Source organism: Chenopodium album, chromosome 26, assembly GCF_948465745.1.
Source record: "Chenopodium album chromosome 26, dcCheAlbu1.1, whole genome shotgun sequence".
Lineage (NCBI taxonomy): Eukaryota > Viridiplantae > Streptophyta > Magnoliopsida > Caryophyllales > Amaranthaceae > Chenopodium > Chenopodium album.
Window position 1 is genome coordinate 3,153,938 of NC_137859.1, and position 16,704 is coordinate 3,170,641.

Consider the following 16,704-nt stretch of genomic DNA (forward strand, 5'->3'; position numbering starts at 1 on the left):
AAAGTAATGGATTAAGGTAATTTTGAGCTCTAAATGCACTTACTCAAATACAATTCGAGAGAACTTTCAGGCTTTCTATAAACTCTTTTATAGATGCCTCTCTTTCTATGCCTTCCTTTGTTGCCCATAACTTGTTACTTGTCAAATAGATCTGTTTTCCTAAGTCCTAGCCAAACAAAGTATCAAATGTTCTTTAACTTAGTTCTCATTGCCAAGAGGAACAAAACAGCAGTTGATTACAGAGCAATATTTTTGCAGGAGCCTGTATGCATATTTGCCCTGGTTTTAGTGCATTCAAACTAAAATCAAATAGCAGAGAGAAGAAAAGAAAGAAAACTTATCAACTTAAAAAGACCCTCTGCTGCTTTTGTTAAAATAAAGATGTTACAACAATGGGCATTAGACTGTTAGCCCGTACGATATACTACTCTTCAAAACTTGTAAGGATACAATTGCAAAAGCTTTCTATTTGAGGCTAAGACAACTGATCCATGACTAAGAAGTCTTGATATTATCACTAATTTATCTATTTTCGTACATCACACCCTGCAACTGTGAAGGTTGTATAACTAATTCATGTCTGGCTGATTACGTAGTAGCATGAAGTTTAACACTTTTGTACTATTTAGCTTCCTACCAAGCACCTAACTGCTTTTGAATCTTAGAGTTCTGTGACGATTTGCCACCTTTATCTTTGTAGGAATTTCTGGAGGTCAGGTGCTGCCTCCTATGTGCAGATGCTATGGCCCTACGCCTTTGCTTGCCAAGGCGTTTTGCTAGTTCAGGATCGCTTTCTTCATCACTTTTCTCCTGCGAAAAGTATATTGTATTAGAACAACGCTTAAAACTAAAGCATCAACATGGAAATAAGCTGAGATAAACTTGGACTTGCAAATTTAGAGGATGCGCATTATCACCCAATGACATCTTTTCTGTTCAATTAAAAGAGTAAATAAAGAACACATATCCAACTAATGGGTGTGGTTGCACAGTGTCACTGTGTTCATGGTACACCTGGGCGTATAGTCGACATCCTAAATCCTACTATACAAGGGTCTCCAAATATTGGAAAAATCAAGCACCTCATATTCTTACCCAGTTACCCAAGGTTCCATAAGGGCTGAAGGACCATCATTTTAGTCATATATGCCAGTATTTAGTGGTTCTTTTTCATCTTACAGAAATGGTATCACCAGTGAACACCTTTTCCACTTTCTTAGAGGGATTAAGGAGGTGGCACTAGGCACATGAGATATATTTTAATTCATATAGTGTAGATAAATAGGGCGAGAAGAGTTTAAAAAATTCTATTTCCAGAAGGCAGCTAGAGAGCATTCGCTTAGCAGTTTATAGATAAGTTTAACCATTCTCAAGATAGCCAAGCCTTCTTGAATGAGTTCCACCAGAGAAAGTTATAGCATAGACCCATACGCATAAACATCACTTAAAATAGTGGCAACACAAGTTTAATTATCTAAACGAACTTCAATCATTGAGTCATTTGAGTGAGGTTAACTTCACAAATAAATTCAGCTCGTTGTGCATAATGAGGTTAACTGCATTTGTGAAGTGATTGCCATTCTTCTTATTATAGCTTCGCATCATAGTGAAAACACAAAGATGAAATAATTACAAACCTCGTCACTTGCACTCTGCACCTCAGAACTCCTAGAAGCTATAGAAGAAATTTGTTCAGTGTCAACTGTATCACATTCCTCCTCTCTTGAGTCCTATCACAACAAAGAGTCAAAGACATAAAAACAAAATCTTAGTCAGCAGATTGAAAATGCCATTCATCCAAAGAAGAGAGGGAAAAAAAATAAATAAAAACAGATTAAGAATGGTATTAAGAAAAAATACAGATTGGCAGAAATATTCAAAAGTGTATAGCAGATTGAAAAGCTGGTGAATCATGAGAGACATTTCAGGTGCAATAAAGTTTCCCAGACTCAATGACATATGAAGTACAGGGAAACAAAAAAACATATCTATTTCATCTTTTTAAGGCAACTGCAATAAATTCCTATTCCAATACCATATACAATCTTCCACAATTAAACCAAAATAAAAAGAAGAGATTCAAGAAAAGGTGATAAGATGAGCTGATTTGTGGGTTATAATCGGCAAAAGTCACAATTAAAAAAACATTGTTTATGATTAGATAATTAGTAGTATGATAATATCTACACAAAATAGATATCGGCTCATCACGGCCCCACCGTGAAGGGTTTTGAGCTTACATTACCTAGATAAGCCGCAGTAGCCACAGACCATCCACATTACCTGCAAAAGTGGTTCTGTGGCTGATGCAAGATATAATGCCATGATAAGCTAAATGCTTCAGGAGCACTTCATCACAACCTTATTGGGCCATAGGCACAACTCATACATGCATACACTAATGCTCAATTAAAGATGTACATAATTAACCCTTTCATGGACAGTTTTCTATCAGATTTACTTCTGATAAAACACAAATCATTAAGTTGCCATATAGCACAAGAAAAACCCCTATCAAATTAGAGACCAATGGATAAATGACATGCAGCAGTAGTAGCACCAGACCCTTAAGCATGGTGACTGATGATTAGTAGAGTAGACACTAGACAGTACCTGCTTTTTTAAGCTCAACGATTCAAATTTCTTGATGTCTGCGTCATTTGGCTCGTCATCTTCATCAACACCTGAATCATCATCTGTGTTTGCCTCATCACTAAAATCTGAGTCCTTAGAAGTCCCTTCAATAAACTGTGAGTGAAAATAAATAAATAAGAATTTCAAAAAGCAATAGATACAAGTGACACAACAGTACAGCAAATGTCAGCTTCCCATATTTAATCAATCAAAGCCTTAGTCCCACAAGTGAAGCCGGCTACATTGAAAATAAAATACTTAAAAGAAAGAGATGCCCTAAACAAAGTCACACGAGACAACAACTCTAGTTTAGTATTCCACAAAAATGAGACCTAGCACCACAAAGTTTGCAACATAATCTAGAGATTTATTAGGAAAATAGAGAAATGTAGAGCAAATTCATAACTTTTTCTCTTCCCCAACCCAAGCTCACAAACTTTTTTCTCGTCCCCCCCCCCCCACCCCCCCTCTAATCCCCCAACCCAACCCCACTGACGGGTAGTTGTACATCCTCTCACATGCTGCAAACATTACCAATTAATCATCACCATATTCCCTGTTTTTGAAACAAACACTGGTAGAATATCATAAAGCGGAGGCTTTTATTGGGACAAACTTCTCATCTCTTCAGGGACTGCTTCTATTAGGACTAAGTTCTAGGATTTAGTAACTTTTGGGAGATATTTGATTTGTTCTGGACTGTTTTGGATATTGAAGAGATTTTAGAGTTGGGTTATGGGTTCTTAAGAAAACCATCTTGAAAAAAAATATGATATCCAATTACCTAACCTTCCTCTTCCTCTACTTGGTACAAATAGGATGTTTTAGCAACAAATTGGATGTTTTAGCAGCAAGGCGATTTTTATGGGGAAACTTCTTAAACATAAGTTAAAGAAAACTGCCACAAATATAGAGCCTCATCTTGTAACATCTTGTAACATGGAGAACAAAACTAACAAATTTCTTCTTTCTTACAATTTTGTAATCAGACCAAATCCACTTGCACAAAATTCATCAAAAGAACACAAACACAGAAAAAGATAAGATGCAATACCTTTTCAAGGTTTTCCTGATCCTTTTTTGAAAATCCACTGGCAGCAAGTTCCTTGTCTAAGGATCCAGAAATAGGTAATATAGAGGAGAAGCTTGGCCTGCTTTCATTTTCATCCGTATTTACATCTTTACCATCAGCCTCATCCGACTGCAGTTCAAAAGTCAGCTTAAATCTGTACAGAAAATTGTGTTGGATCAGAGAAAGTTCAGCATAATGAGCAAATTTTGGCATTATTTTTTAAGCTTCCAGTTTCATAAATAATCGAGACTAAGTCAAAAGGAATTGCAAAAGACACCAAGCCATCGTGGAAACAAATAATCTGATTAAAATCTTAAAAACTGGAGTAAATGGCAAACTAGAGTTTATACAGCCAAGAAACATGCAGCACATTCTAAAAAAAATTTGATATCAAACTCAGAACAAGAAACACAGAGCATCTTGATAAGAACTCAAAAATCAAAACTCTAGTCTTGCTTAAAGGCCCCCAAGCTCCAACTACCAAAAGAAAACTTCAAAAGTTCAAATCCCTTCACAGGATCCCAACTGAGTACCTTCAACATTTGCAGCACTTTACATAATTCCATAGATTTGCCAGCTGCCACTAAATACAATGCACAATGGAAAGTTCCAAATACCACATACCACAAGGTGTACAACCAACTATTATGAACACAAACAAATCACACATTCAGCTATTGTATTGTATTGTACAGACTCCAGACTGAGACTTATACCTAATGTTTCACAAAGAACATCTATTTGCATTTATCCTCCATGCCTACAATTCCCATGCCCATAACCAGCAGCCTTGATACAAGCACTATGCCTACAACTTAAAATGGCATGGCACACTAATTCAGTCCAAGGAATAATTTTCTTTGTTCTTTAGGGGCATAAAGAGCAAATTTAAAACAGATAACATAAAAGTAAAGGGGAGGTCTGGCATAAAAAGATATCATTTCAATCATGCAACCTTGAAAAGCTGTATTAACATATGAAGAGCAAAAAATTATTCCTAGGCAATTGAAAGATCTCACTACCTTTTCCTGAAAAATTTGAAAATGCATTCAACATCACGGTCGAAATACCTGCAAGGCAGAGCAATAATTATTAATTTCTGTGGTTGTCAAGAGTATAAGCATAAAAGACTTAAGCTCTATATCTTCACTTTGCACACTTGTATTCAAATAGTGAAGACTTAAAGATTCTGGAAAGAATTACGCACATTTGTGCATTCCGATGAGATATAGATACCATCTGTGGGAAATCAATCATAGTAACCTTCTCATCATCATCAATCTACAAGTAAAGAGGACAATTTAGTTACTGTCAGTGGAATTGGCAGTTGCAAGTCTTGCAACCAAATGATAAAGTGTAAACATTTGCGTTATAAGCATTCATAATTTCATATAACATGTTGTAAAACTAGAAAACTGAACTGCAAACAGAGAAAACAGAAAGCCTGAATGGGTAGGCCTGGTAGGAAACACAACAATTCCAATTCCCAAATACTCAACAGCAAAGATGGCAAGACTTCAATAATCTCTCAACAATTTTATTTTTTATTTTTTTATTTTTTATTTTTTTTTATTTTTTTTTTTTTTGACGTGAGGGGATGGGGAGGGAAGAAGCAAAGTTGAGTACCATGATATTGAATTCATTAAAGTCACAATGAATAAGTCCATGCTCAGCCAGCCGAACAATTAAACCTATCACAGTATCAAAAATTATATCTGGGTTTTGCAATTCCTTAACCTGCACACTAGATTAAGAACAGAACATGGTTAGTATGCATTTGATTTACCTCATACATCCTTGGCCACAGACATAAATATCAAAACTTTGAAGATAAGATCAAACAAAAAAGGGAAAAAAGACCTGAAGAAGGACAAGTGAGAGAGTGAGAGAGCAAAGCATAACAAAAAGAACTGGTCACTTAAACAAAATTAGCAGTTTGGCACTGACAATGAGGACTATTAAACTTCCAAACTTCCAGCTCTAGAATGCGAATAATCAATATTCACAATCCTTAGCATGAACCAAGCATACAATTTGAAATGAAAAAGGTTGCCATATGAAAGCCATATTGAAAGGATCACCTATAATTCTAGTAGACCACAATCCCTTGTTACTGTTGTTAAGATTTCACCTCAAATACTACCTTTATTACAAAATGATGATCCCCATTCTACTTTGACAACGGCAAATAAATCATAGTGTTATGATGGGAAAAAAGGAAATGGTAGATTCCATGTGAATTCATAACTAAAAAGGACAGTGGAGTGGACAAATTAGAATAAAAGCTATTCATTATAGCTACCAATAAAATTGTTACAGGCTTATCTAGCATGTTTTTTTACGAGACATGTAGAGCAAAGGAGGAATCCTTACAGTGGATAGCCTTGTACAAGGGACATAATCACACAATGTCGGTTGCAATCCAAAGCCTTTGGTACAGGAAAGTCATGATCTTCCAATGCCTATCAAAGTAAGATAACATTAAGCTCAAAACAGTGAACCATCAAAACATAGTCAATGAGAGAGCAAACTAGTAGAAGAAATGTGGAACCTTCATAAATGAAAATTCCTTCAGTGCCGCAAGACGAGATAAGTACAGCCAGTTAGAACAACTCCTGTTTTGCAAGTAGTCACGCTTAGACTTCACGGCCCTAAAAGAAACTCTACCCAATCTGTGCAGCTTCATGGCCATAATTGTACCATCTTCATTGGAAACTTCAAAGATATCTTGAACCCACAAAAAACACAAACTTGCTCAATTTTTATCACATATTAACAAAACTAAACATAGGACACTAATCACACTATAAATAATATATCAACAGGCATTACCAGATTCCTTTCCAACCCCGATTTGACGGCCAACTGCACAGAAGACACCGCGATTGACCAACGTCTTGATGGCAAGAAAATCATACCCAAGATATGTTAACCTAAAACCATCATCTAAACAAAATACCCACAAATTATATTGAAGAATACAAGAGACTACACTACATGAAAAATAATTTAATCAGCAAATAAAAGAGTAAGTGACTAACATTTAGAAGCATCATGATGCAACAGTTTGTGCTTTAGCAAATTCTTCAACACTTTATAAGTACCACCATGTCTATAAAAATTCACAAACAAAAACAAATAAAATCAACCATTAAAATTGAGCATTACCAATGAATTAATTTCACAAAATACAAATAACCCATCAAAATTGAGAATTGAAACAATCATTACTTGAGTGAAGCAATTCGAGCAATGAGCTCAGAAGGGACAATTTCGTGCTGCAACAAAAACCCATATTTAAAAAAATAATTAAAATATGAAAGTGTTTTTGACAATTAAAATAGGGAAGAAAGAAAGGTGATTGATTACATTACGCATGCCCATCTCAACGGCAGTAAGAACCCGGAAATCATCTTTAGAGAGGTATTTCAGAGCATTAACATCCAACTTCATCTTTGTTCTTACTTCTACTCAAAATTTCTGCTCAAAAAATACTGCAAAAAATCGAGAAGAAATAACAAAAAAGCTGAATTAAATTAACTGTTAAACCCTAGATCGATAAATGATTAAAAATAAAACCATCTTACCGTAGAAGCTTGTTAGCCGCTTCAATGGAGTAGTATGTTTCAATGGAGGAGAGAAGAGAAAAGGGGGCTTAGGAAAGATGATTTTTTTTTTTTTTTTTTAATAGGTTAGAATTTAGATTAAACTGAATAGTGTGAATAGTACAATACGACCCAGCCCATTATATGTAATTAGGCCCAAATCGCTAAATCATAGCCCATTTCCAGATTGAAAATTAACAATCAATCTAATATCAATAATCAATAACTTATAAGGGTTTCATAAAAAAAATAAAAAAAAAAAAAAAAAACTTATTATATACCAATTGAATAATGGTATAGTGGTGATTGACCATACACTTAGTAGGGAAGACCTGTGTTTGATCCCCCGCAACAACAGGGTGAACCGTTTGAAAAATTGAAACACCAAAAAAAAAAAAAAAAAACACTTATAAGACTGTAATTTATATTATGCATTCAACTCAAACATTATTAGTCAAAACTAGTTAAAAGAATAGTGCAAATAGAACAAATAATAGATACGAAAAGAGTAAATTGAGATATGTCATTCAAACTTGACATCAAATTTCATTTACAACACTTGTATCTTTCTACACCAAATACTTCCTTCGATCTATTTGTTAACCTATCACATGAAATCTAGTTTTATTCGTCTTAATTAATACATTATTAATATCTAATTTTATAATTTTTGCTAGATTAAAATTAAATATTATAATCAAAGATTGCATTGATAGTCCAAGTAAATCACTTTAGTACAATTAGTACCCTTACATCAAGAACATTCTGCTAACGTAAGCCATGACACATTCAAAAGAAAATCCTAGACTCTACTTCTCTAACTTAGCTATCAACCTAGGATTCTCCACATTTTTCTTTTACTCTCCAAAACCCTTTATAAATACCCTTCAAAGTTCAAATCCACCTTATTAAAAACATACTCCGTAGTAAACTCCCTTAAAAAATCAATTTTACCAAAAACAAAAAAATGGCAACAAACAATGAAGTGAAATTGTTAGATTTCTGGGCAAGTCCATTTGGGATGAGAGTGAGAATAGCATTAGCTGAAAAAGGAGTGAGTTATGAATATAGTGAACAAGATTTGAGGAATAAGAGTGAATTACTACTAAAGATGAACCCGGTTCATAAAAAGATACCGGTTCTTGTTCATAATAATAAACCAGTTTGTGAGTCTCTTATAATTGTTCAATACATTGATGAAGTTTGGTCTGATAAAGCTGCTTTGATGACGTCTGATCCTTATCAAAGGGCTCAAGCTCGTTTTTGGGCCGATTTTGTAGAGAAAAAGGTAACTCTTAAGAATCTTCACTTTTTTTTTCATTAAATTTCATGCTTTATTTTTATTCGGTCGTCTCTTGTCAAGCGGTCTGATTGAAGATTATTTACTACCTTCGTTACATATTATTTGCAACGATTTGACATAAAGTAAAGAGTGAAAATGTCTAATCGTTGCAAATAATATGTAACAGAGGTAGTATTTTTTTGAACGGGTAATTTATGGTAATTATGGGTTGGAAAAAATAGTTGGACATTACTTTGATCGAATGACTAACATAACTATATATCCTTATGTGTGACACGCGTACAGATTTACGATACTGGGAGGAGAGTTTGGACCACTAAAGGCGAAGACCAAGAGGCGGCAAAGAAGGAATTCATTGAGCATTTGAAGCTATTGGAGCAAGAGTTAGGGAACAAACCTTACTTTGGAGGAGATAAATTTGGGTTTGTTGATGTTGTTTTCATCCCATTCTATAGTTGGTTTTACGCCTATGAAACATTGGGCAACTTCAAGATTGAAGAATCTTGCCCAAAAATCATTGAATGGGCTAAGAGGTGCATGCAAAGGGAAAGTGTGGCTAAAGCTCTTCCTGACCAAAACAAGGTCTATGAGTTTATTTTGGAGTTAAAGAAGAGGTTGGGTCTTTAGAGAAGTTGTTTTTTTATGTTACACTGTATGGTTTGGTGAGAATAATAATGTAGTACGTTATACATATCATGTGTACGTTTAGCTGTATTTGTATTAGTACAGGGCATTAATGTAATAGACATCAAACGAGTTGAGACTCGATTTATTTGAAAACTTAAGGCGTATATTGTCGTATGAATAATAATGTAACTTGAGTACGTGTTTGTACTTTCGATCTAATGTCTCTTGTTAAAACAGAAAGATATGTGTATATGTCGTGCTTTAGTACAAATGCACTCTAGTATTCTAAAAATAAAAGATATTCACTAAAAGGAAGGCTGGAAGAGGGGACTGTAAAGAGAAAAAATTGTATCAGAAAAGTTACTGCCGCCTTGCCAGTGTCTATATTTAGTATTTTGCTATCATTGATTGATGATTATCAATTAAAGTACTCCCTCCGTTTTTAAATACTTGCTCCATTTTTTCATATGCGGAGTTTAGGAGAAAGTAATAAAATATAGAGGTAGTGGGGTTGGTAGAAAAATAAAAAATTATAAAAAGTAAAAGTAGTGGAGATATTGGAGGAGAGAGAATATGATATTAATAAAATATGATACCACCTCCGTTACAGGTTATGTGCAACGATTTGACATAAAGTAGAGAGGGAAAATGTTTAATCGTTGCATATAACCTGTAACGGAGGTAGTATTTGTTGGGTAGGAGGGAAATGAATTAAATATTGTAAAATATTTCCAAATAAGGAAATGAAGCAAATATTTAAAAACGGCCGAAAAAGAAAAGTGGAGCAAGTATTTAAAAGGGAAGAAGTACCAATTAGCTAATACCCTTACATCAATTGTAACATTCTGCTAACGTAAGCCATGACACATTCAAAAGAAAATCCTAGACTGTTACAACTCTAGTACTCTACGTCCCTAATAACTAGAACTATCAGCCTTGGAATCTCTCCACATTTTTCTTTTACACTCCAAAACCCCTTTATAAATACCCTTCAAACCCACCTTTTTAAAACCACAAATTCCTTTTTGTTAGTCCACAAAAATTAACTTTAATTGCCTCAAAAATTTTAAAAAATGGCAACCAATAATAATGAAGTAGAATTGTTGGATTTTTGGGCAAGTCCATTTGGGATGAGAGTGAGGATAGCATTAGCTGAAAAAGGAGTGAATTATGAAAATAGTGAACAAGATTTGAAGAATAAGAGTGAATTACTACTTAAGATGAACCCGGTTCATAAAAAGATACCAGTTTTGGTTCATAATAATTGTCCGATTTGCGAGTCTCTTATAATTGTTCAATACATTGATGAAGTTTGGTCTAATAAAGCTGCTTTGATGCCGTCTGATCCTTATCATAGGGCTCAAGCTCGTTTTTGGGCTGATTTTGTTCAGAATAAGGTAGCTCTTTAACTTTTTATTTTTTCCTTTATTTCAATAAGCTAAGCGAGATAATGCGTGCGTGTGCAATATAAGTACTCTATATTAGTCTTGATTATTCCATGTTTTTTTTCTCATAATGTTATCTCATTAATTCTAAGTAAAAAATATTGGTGGGTAATATTAAAAAAATATGTTATTAAAAAAAATATGTTGATGATGTCATGTAGGCTAAATAAAATGAGAGAGTTATTTTGGAAAAGTGAAATTAATCACCCAAAATCCCCTCCACTTTTTACTTCAAGCAGTCTTGTTGGAGATTATTTATTATGTTTTTATAATCAATAATTAAAAGATTTCAATTAAAAGTTGTTATGGTTAAGGCCTGTTTTCTTCAGCTTAAGTTCAGTTTAGTTTAGTTTAGTTCAGTTCAGTTCCTAATTTCCTCCTCTTATAAAATATTTAATTCACTTCAGCTCACTTCAGTAAATCAGAACATCCCGTTATAAGGGAGTATTTGATTTTGTTTATGGGTCAGAAAAAATTAAGTTGGACATTACTATGTCTACCTAAATATAAAATGCTGAGTCTGATTTCACTACCACGGTACCACTACTCTACTCTAGCTAGTTAAGGACAACCATAATCAAAACAATTTTTGCCTATCATTATCATAGCAGCTACAAGTCGTGTTTTGTACGTCTTGTTGTAATGTTAAAATTTACTACCCGTTTCATATTATTTGCAACAATTTAACATAAAAATAATAAAAAAAAAATGTCTAATTGTTGCAAATAATATGAAACGGATTTAGTCCAAACAACACATCATATTCAAAGGTAGTTGAAATAGTTATATGGAACAATTAATAACACATACATAGAATTGTTGTAGGTTCATTTTGTAATACTTCGTATGTCAAGTTAGATCAAGATGTATGTCAAACATTGTCATTCCTTTGATCAGATGACTAACATTTGTGACACTCGTACAGGTTTACGTTTCTGGGAAGAGAGTTTGGACCACTAAAGGCGAAGATCAGGAGGTGGCGGCGAAGGAATTCATTGAACATTTGAAGCTATTGGAGCAAGAGCTTGGAAACAAACCATACTTTGGAGGAGATAAATTTGGGTTTGTTGATGTTGTTTTTATCCCATTGTATAGTTGGTTTTCTGCCTATGAAACATTGACCAACTTCAAGATTGAAGAATCTTGCCCAAAAATCATTGAATGGGCTAAGAGGTGCATGCAAAGGGAAAGTGTGGCTAAAGCTATTCCTGATCTAAACAAGGTTTATGAGTTTATTTTGGAGTCTATTAAGAGGTTGGGTCTTTAGAGAAGTTGGTTTTTTTATGCTACATTGTAAATTTTTTTGATCTGGTATTTGTAGATCAGATATTTTGAGAGTGAGGGAAAAGGATAAGGGATTTCCAGTATTCCATCCTCAAAGAGCTTCTTAAGGCGTATATTGTCGTATGAATAATATAATGATGTAACTTGAGTGTTTTTGGTATGTGTTAAATACTACTTCGTACTATATTAGTTACTTTTCGTCTCAAATATTCACTTGCATGTACTTATGTTAATTTAATTTATATGATGAGTTAATTACTTTATTACTTTAGTGTTCTTATTTAAATGTTGCTTTCTTTAACAAAGCTTTAAAACTTTTTTCTCTTTTGTTTAACTAAAACTTTGGTTTAATGAGTAAAACTTGTTACTCCGTAGTTACTAAAACTTGGATTAATGAAATTATATAATCTGTTAACCCATCTTCAATCTATTTATGATTTTATCAAAAAGATGTCAATTTAGAGCCTGTTTATATTTATTGAGCTAAGCTGAACTGAATATTTTATGAGAAAAGAAAATTAAGAGCTGAACTAAACTGAACTGAACTGAAATTAAATTGAAGTGAATAAACCTTACCTTAAAAAAAAAATATTTTAAGAACCGAAGATCGATCCATCTGGTCGGAGGGAATTCAATATTGTAATGGTAAGTTGAAAATATACTCACCGTCAACGTGGCGGGTATTCCATTTGATAGAAAAAATAAAAAAAAATTGGATGGACGAAAACTCGAAATTAATGAAGTGGAATTAAAAAAAAAAAAAAAACGTCCGAATCAGCATTCTCCAGAACCTTCCTGCGCCTTATAAGGCTATCCCAGTATCCCCTCACCACAAATTTAAGTTTTCCACAAACTTCCATATTCTTCTTCATTCTCATCAAATCACACAATCTCAGGAATTTCGATCAATCAGTTTTTCACGGTTAGTACTATTTAATTTGTTGATATTGATATGCTTTGATTTGATTGTTTCAATGTTCAATTGTTGTCTTCTGGATTTTCCTGGTGAATTTTATCATTAAGAACGTTCGACTTGTTTAGGGTTTGTATTTTCTGGTTTTTTTTTTAATGTTAATGACATGTTATTAGATTTGATTTTGACTGATTGTTTCAATTTAAAATCAATTGTTGTTTTTACAAATTTGCGACTCTTTTTGGGTTTGTATTTTGTGATTTTTTTTTGTTTGTTTGATGTTGATGATTGATTGTTAGGTTTTATGTATACTATTCGCCCAATTTAATTCGGAATCAATCAATTTCTATACTAGGGTTTTGCGTTAATAAGATAGAAATTGTCATCTCATCTTTGGCGTTATTTTTCTGGGAAAGTTCGAGAAAACGTAGAATTGATAAGTAGTTACCTGAGCTATAAAGGAGTGAGATTTGCGTAGTACTTTAGATGTTGAAATTGATTGTTAATCAACCCGGAAGAAAATTATGCTTTCCCCTTGATTCGTTAGTTTGTAGGAAAACTGTGAATTTTGACAAGGGTATCAGATTCTGGCTAGATAACCTCCCGGAGAGTTTTGCTATCGTCGGCTTTGGTCAAGGGTTGATAGATTAATCTTTGGGAGTGGATAAGCAGTTTGATAAACGCGTAATGTTAGTAGTTAACAACACGAAAAATATACCTATAAGTATAAGATATGCTTCTGTCTCTAGTATGAATTGGCAAGCAGAGTATTATGTTACCTGGCGTTGCCATTTGATGTAAGTATAACGTAGATTTAATACTCCGTATGTCTTATAGAAGATTTATAATTTCCCTGAGAACATGGCATTGTTTAGTTTTAGAGTGCACGGTACAAAATCAGTTTCAGCATAATATTTTATTTGATCCAATAATCCATATCACTTATGGGATTTAAGACTTTGATTGATTGAATGATATGATGTCTATCCTTGATTGTTGTTGTTGAAACTTGATTAAAATATTTATGATCCATAAAATTGACATGTTATAAACATCTAATTGCCTTTAGGTTGTAGGGGCATGGTATTTTTTCTATCTCTGAAATTCCCTGTTATGCAGATGATATTTAAACTTTTTGGAACTGTTATTGTATTACGTGACTGTGTGAGTTCTTTGTTGATATTCTATATGGCTGCTTGGTTGTATTACTGGTGAATTGGTGATTTTATTGATTGTTGGAGTGTTGGGAACAACTTGTTTGTGAAGTTGCTGTACTTGGACCTTTTATTTTACTTTCTACAATCTTAATTTGCATACCTTTAACAGATGTCGTACTCCAGACGGGATTTTCGTTCACCATCGCCATACAAGCGGTACGGTCGCTCTGTTTCGAGGTCCTTGTCAAGATCAAGGTCATTGTCGAGAAGTCGATCAAGGTACTCATCTGTCTTTGATATGTATTTGGGCCTTTGTATTTTTCGTTTCACTTGAAGTATAAACAGAGTAACAGCAGCAATGGTGATGATATTTATGCACTTTTGTATGTGGCAGGAGCCGTGAAAGCAGTGTGGAGAATCCTGGCAATAATCTGTATGTGACTGGATTATCAACACGTGTCACCAGAAGAGAACTTGAGAAGCATTTCTCAAGTGAGGGAAAGGTGATTATATATTTTGCAGTTTTTGTGAGCTTTTAAAATGGGGCATTATATGGTCAAATAAATTGAATTGAAAAGCAATTGTGTTTCTCTTTATGAACTCGAATGCTAGCAGATTCTGTTTGGGTCTATGGGACCTTAGGCTATATTTTTACTGTTACTATTGCTACTTGCCCTGTTCCCTAATGAATGACATCTGCAGGTTGAGGATGTCCACCTCGTGACAGACCCATGGACCAAAGAGTCACGTGGTTTTGGTTTTGTGACTATGTCCTCTCTTGAGGAGGCAGATCGTTGCATTAAGTATCTGAACCGCTCTGTACTTGAAGGGCGTGTCATCACGGTTGAGAAGGTATAGATTTATTTTTTCTTTTTACACATTAGTTCCCTCCCCCTCAGCAGATTATCCTCGTATCAGCAGAGCTCAGCATTGCCCAAGGATTGGTATTCTTTCAAGCACTAGCATTATTTAGAGCTTTTATGATTGCCATGTTTATGTTTACAGCTTATGATGTATCAAGATTAGTCTTTGTTTTTGTTGGCGCGTTAAGATTGAAATCTGTTTGCTTCTTGTCGCCTGAAGTTTTTGTGGCAGCAACAGGTTAGCTGTGTGTAGCAGCTCTTCTCCAAACTACACAACTATCAAATCAATCCAAGCAACTCAAATTTCAGACTTTATATCAGAGGGTTGTATGCCCTGCATTTCTCTCTTTGCTGTTGAATTTAGCTGTGTGCTACTATTGCTTATTTTTTTAGTTCCTTGGCTAAGAAGTCTTCTTTTCCCAAAACCATAATCTGCTGCTTAGTGTACATACATATAGTCCCAGGTCTATCCAGCTGTTAACTAACACTCAGTCCACAAATGCCTATTTCAGGCCCGAAGAAGGAGAGGTCGCACACCAACACCAGGAAGATACTTGGGGTTGAGGACATCTCGCAGTAAGAGTCCTTTCCTTTGTCTTGAGTTTTTGTTATCTTTTTCTGTACCAACTGGTTTGCCAACTGTTTCCTTTATATCCTCTATTCAGGTCGTGGCCGTTCTACTTATTCACCTTACAGCAGGCACTCATCTCGTTCGTCTGATCGTGAGAGATCCTATTCACCGTACCCCAGGCGAGATAGATCATATTCTCCCTATTATAGACGTCAGAGCCGCCGATCATGCTCGAGGTCTCTCTCTCCATACTACAGGAGATCATCAGTTGGTAGGCGATGCTATGATTATTCTCCTGATGAAAGGTACTACAGAAGAAGGCGCCGGAGTTACTCCCGTAGCTACTCACCCAGGGGAAGGAGCTACTCACGCAGTTACTCTCCTAGACCAAGGAGAAGTTCAAGGAGGAGCTACTCTCGGAGTTACTCACCTAGGCCAAGGAGAAGTTCACGGAGGAGTTACTCACCTAAGCCTAGTAGAGGCTCAAGGCGGAGCTACTCTCGTAGCTACTCACCAAGGCCAAGGAAGAGTACCAGGAGAAGCTGTTCTCGCAGTTTATCAAGAAGCCCCAGTAGGAGTGTCTCCTATTCCCCTAAGAAGTGCGATCGATCCCCAGATAGTCACTCATCCAGAAGCTACTCGGGTCACAGTGCTCCCTCCAGATCTAGGTCTCTTTCAAAATCTGCTAGTTCAAGGTCTCCTTCACCGTCTACCTGAACAGACTGGTTTCATTGTGTAGAATAAACGCTAATCTGATGTTGTCTTAATTTAGATACCTGTCCAAGACTGAAATTGTATACCTATTTAGGCTTTTGATTACTTTCTCTTTCCATTGTATTATATGAGTATCTGGATTCTGGAACTACTTGTGTTTTCTAAACCAGTGAAGTTGTATTTTGAAGCAGCTTGCTGTTAACCTTTTGCCGGTGTTTAAAGTTGTTGCAGACTGAAATTTAAACCTCAAATCTGGGTATCTTATCTGTGGAGCTACTAAAATAGTACTCCCTCCGTGCCAAAAAGAACGACCCATTTGGGTTGATTAAGCGGGTATTAAGGAAGTTAAGTAAAAAGAAGTAAAAGTATGTTGGAAACATAAATTTACATGGGGTTTGTAGAAAAATAGAGAGGTGGTAAGCTCCGAGAGCCCTGGATAAATTGGCGGGTGTTTTAATGCAAATGGGTCATTCTTTTTGGGACAAAGTTTTGGCCAAATGGGTCGTTCTTTTTGGG

The 16,704-nt window shown here is 34.9% G+C and overlaps 4 protein-coding genes across 4 annotated transcripts; 3 read left to right on the top strand and 1 right to left on the bottom strand.

Moving 5' to 3' along the window:
* Nucleotides 1–323: 323 nt before the first annotated feature.
* LOC145617203 (serine/threonine-protein kinase rio2-like) lies at nt 324–7,428 on the bottom strand. The gene is made up of 14 exons (XM_081671891.1): nt 7,294–7,428; nt 7,076–7,200; nt 6,938–6,984; nt 6,748–6,818; nt 6,539–6,652; nt 6,258–6,433; nt 6,080–6,168; nt 5,333–5,450; nt 4,914–4,987; nt 4,729–4,776; nt 3,689–3,860; nt 2,614–2,748; nt 1,638–1,730; nt 324–810 (listed from the first exon to the last, which is right to left on the bottom strand). The coding sequence occupies exons 2-14, from the start codon at nt 7,157–7,159 to the stop codon at nt 634–636; spliced, it is 1,398 nt and encodes a 465-aa protein (XP_081528017.1). The 5' UTR covers nt 7,160–7,200; nt 7,294–7,428; the 3' UTR covers nt 324–633.
* An 835-nt stretch (nt 7,429–8,263) lies between these two features.
* On the top strand, nt 8,264–9,298 carry LOC145616390 (putative glutathione S-transferase). The gene is made up of 2 exons (XM_081671101.1): nt 8,264–8,599; nt 8,900–9,298. The coding sequence occupies exons 1-2, from the start codon at nt 8,279–8,281 to the stop codon at nt 9,239–9,241; spliced, it is 663 nt and encodes a 220-aa protein (XP_081527227.1). The 5' UTR covers nt 8,264–8,278; the 3' UTR covers nt 9,242–9,298.
* Nucleotides 9,299–10,255: 957 nt separating this feature from the next.
* LOC145618253 (putative glutathione S-transferase) lies at nt 10,256–12,130 on the top strand. The gene is made up of 2 exons (XM_081673029.1): nt 10,256–10,638; nt 11,612–12,130. The coding sequence occupies exons 1-2, from the start codon at nt 10,315–10,317 to the stop codon at nt 11,951–11,953; spliced, it is 666 nt and encodes a 221-aa protein (XP_081529155.1). The 5' UTR covers nt 10,256–10,314; the 3' UTR covers nt 11,954–12,130.
* A 604-nt stretch (nt 12,131–12,734) lies between these two features.
* Nucleotides 12,735–16,395, top strand: LOC145618252 (uncharacterized). Its single transcript, XM_081673028.1, has 6 exons — nt 12,735–12,892; nt 14,210–14,319; nt 14,435–14,543; nt 14,743–14,892; nt 15,416–15,479; nt 15,569–16,395. The coding sequence occupies exons 2-6, from the start codon at nt 14,210–14,212 to the stop codon at nt 16,189–16,191; spliced, it is 1,056 nt and encodes a 351-aa protein (XP_081529154.1). The 5' UTR covers nt 12,735–12,892; the 3' UTR covers nt 16,192–16,395.
* Nucleotides 16,396–16,704: the final 309 nt, after the last annotated feature.

Bases quoted from the DNA above. Each gene is read 5' to 3' on its own strand.
- LOC145618253 (XM_081673029.1), top strand. From the start codon at position 10,315: ATGGCAACCAATAATAATGAAGTAGAATTGTTGGATTTTTGGGCAAGT. The intron at 10,639-11,611 runs GTAGCTCTTTAA...ACACTCGTACAG, and splicing joins CTGATTTTGTTCAGAATAAG to GTTTACGTTTCTGGGAAGAG.
- LOC145617203 (XM_081671891.1), bottom strand. From the start codon at position 7,159: ATGAAGTTGGATGTTAATGCTCTGAAATACCTCTCTAAAGATGATTTC. The intron at 6,985-7,075 runs GTAATCAATCAC...TTTTTGTTGCAG, and splicing joins TTGAGATGGGCATGCGTAAT to CACGAAATTGTCCCTTCTGA. The intron at 6,169-6,257 runs GTTCCACATTTC...TTACTTTGATAG, and splicing joins AGGAATTTTCATTTATGAAG to GCATTGGAAGATCATGACTT.
- LOC145616390 (XM_081671101.1), top strand. From the start codon at position 8,279: ATGGCAACAAACAATGAAGTGAAATTGTTAGATTTCTGGGCAAGTCCA. The intron at 8,600-8,899 runs GTAACTCTTAAG...ACACGCGTACAG, and splicing joins CCGATTTTGTAGAGAAAAAG to ATTTACGATACTGGGAGGAG.
- LOC145618252 (XM_081673028.1), top strand. From the start codon at position 14,210: ATGTCGTACTCCAGACGGGATTTTCGTTCACCATCGCCATACAAGCGG. The intron at 14,320-14,434 runs GTACTCATCTGT...TGTATGTGGCAG, and splicing joins TTGTCGAGAAGTCGATCAAG to GAGCCGTGAAAGCAGTGTGG. The intron at 15,480-15,568 runs GTAAGAGTCCTT...TCCTCTATTCAG, and splicing joins GGGGTTGAGGACATCTCGCA to GTCGTGGCCGTTCTACTTAT.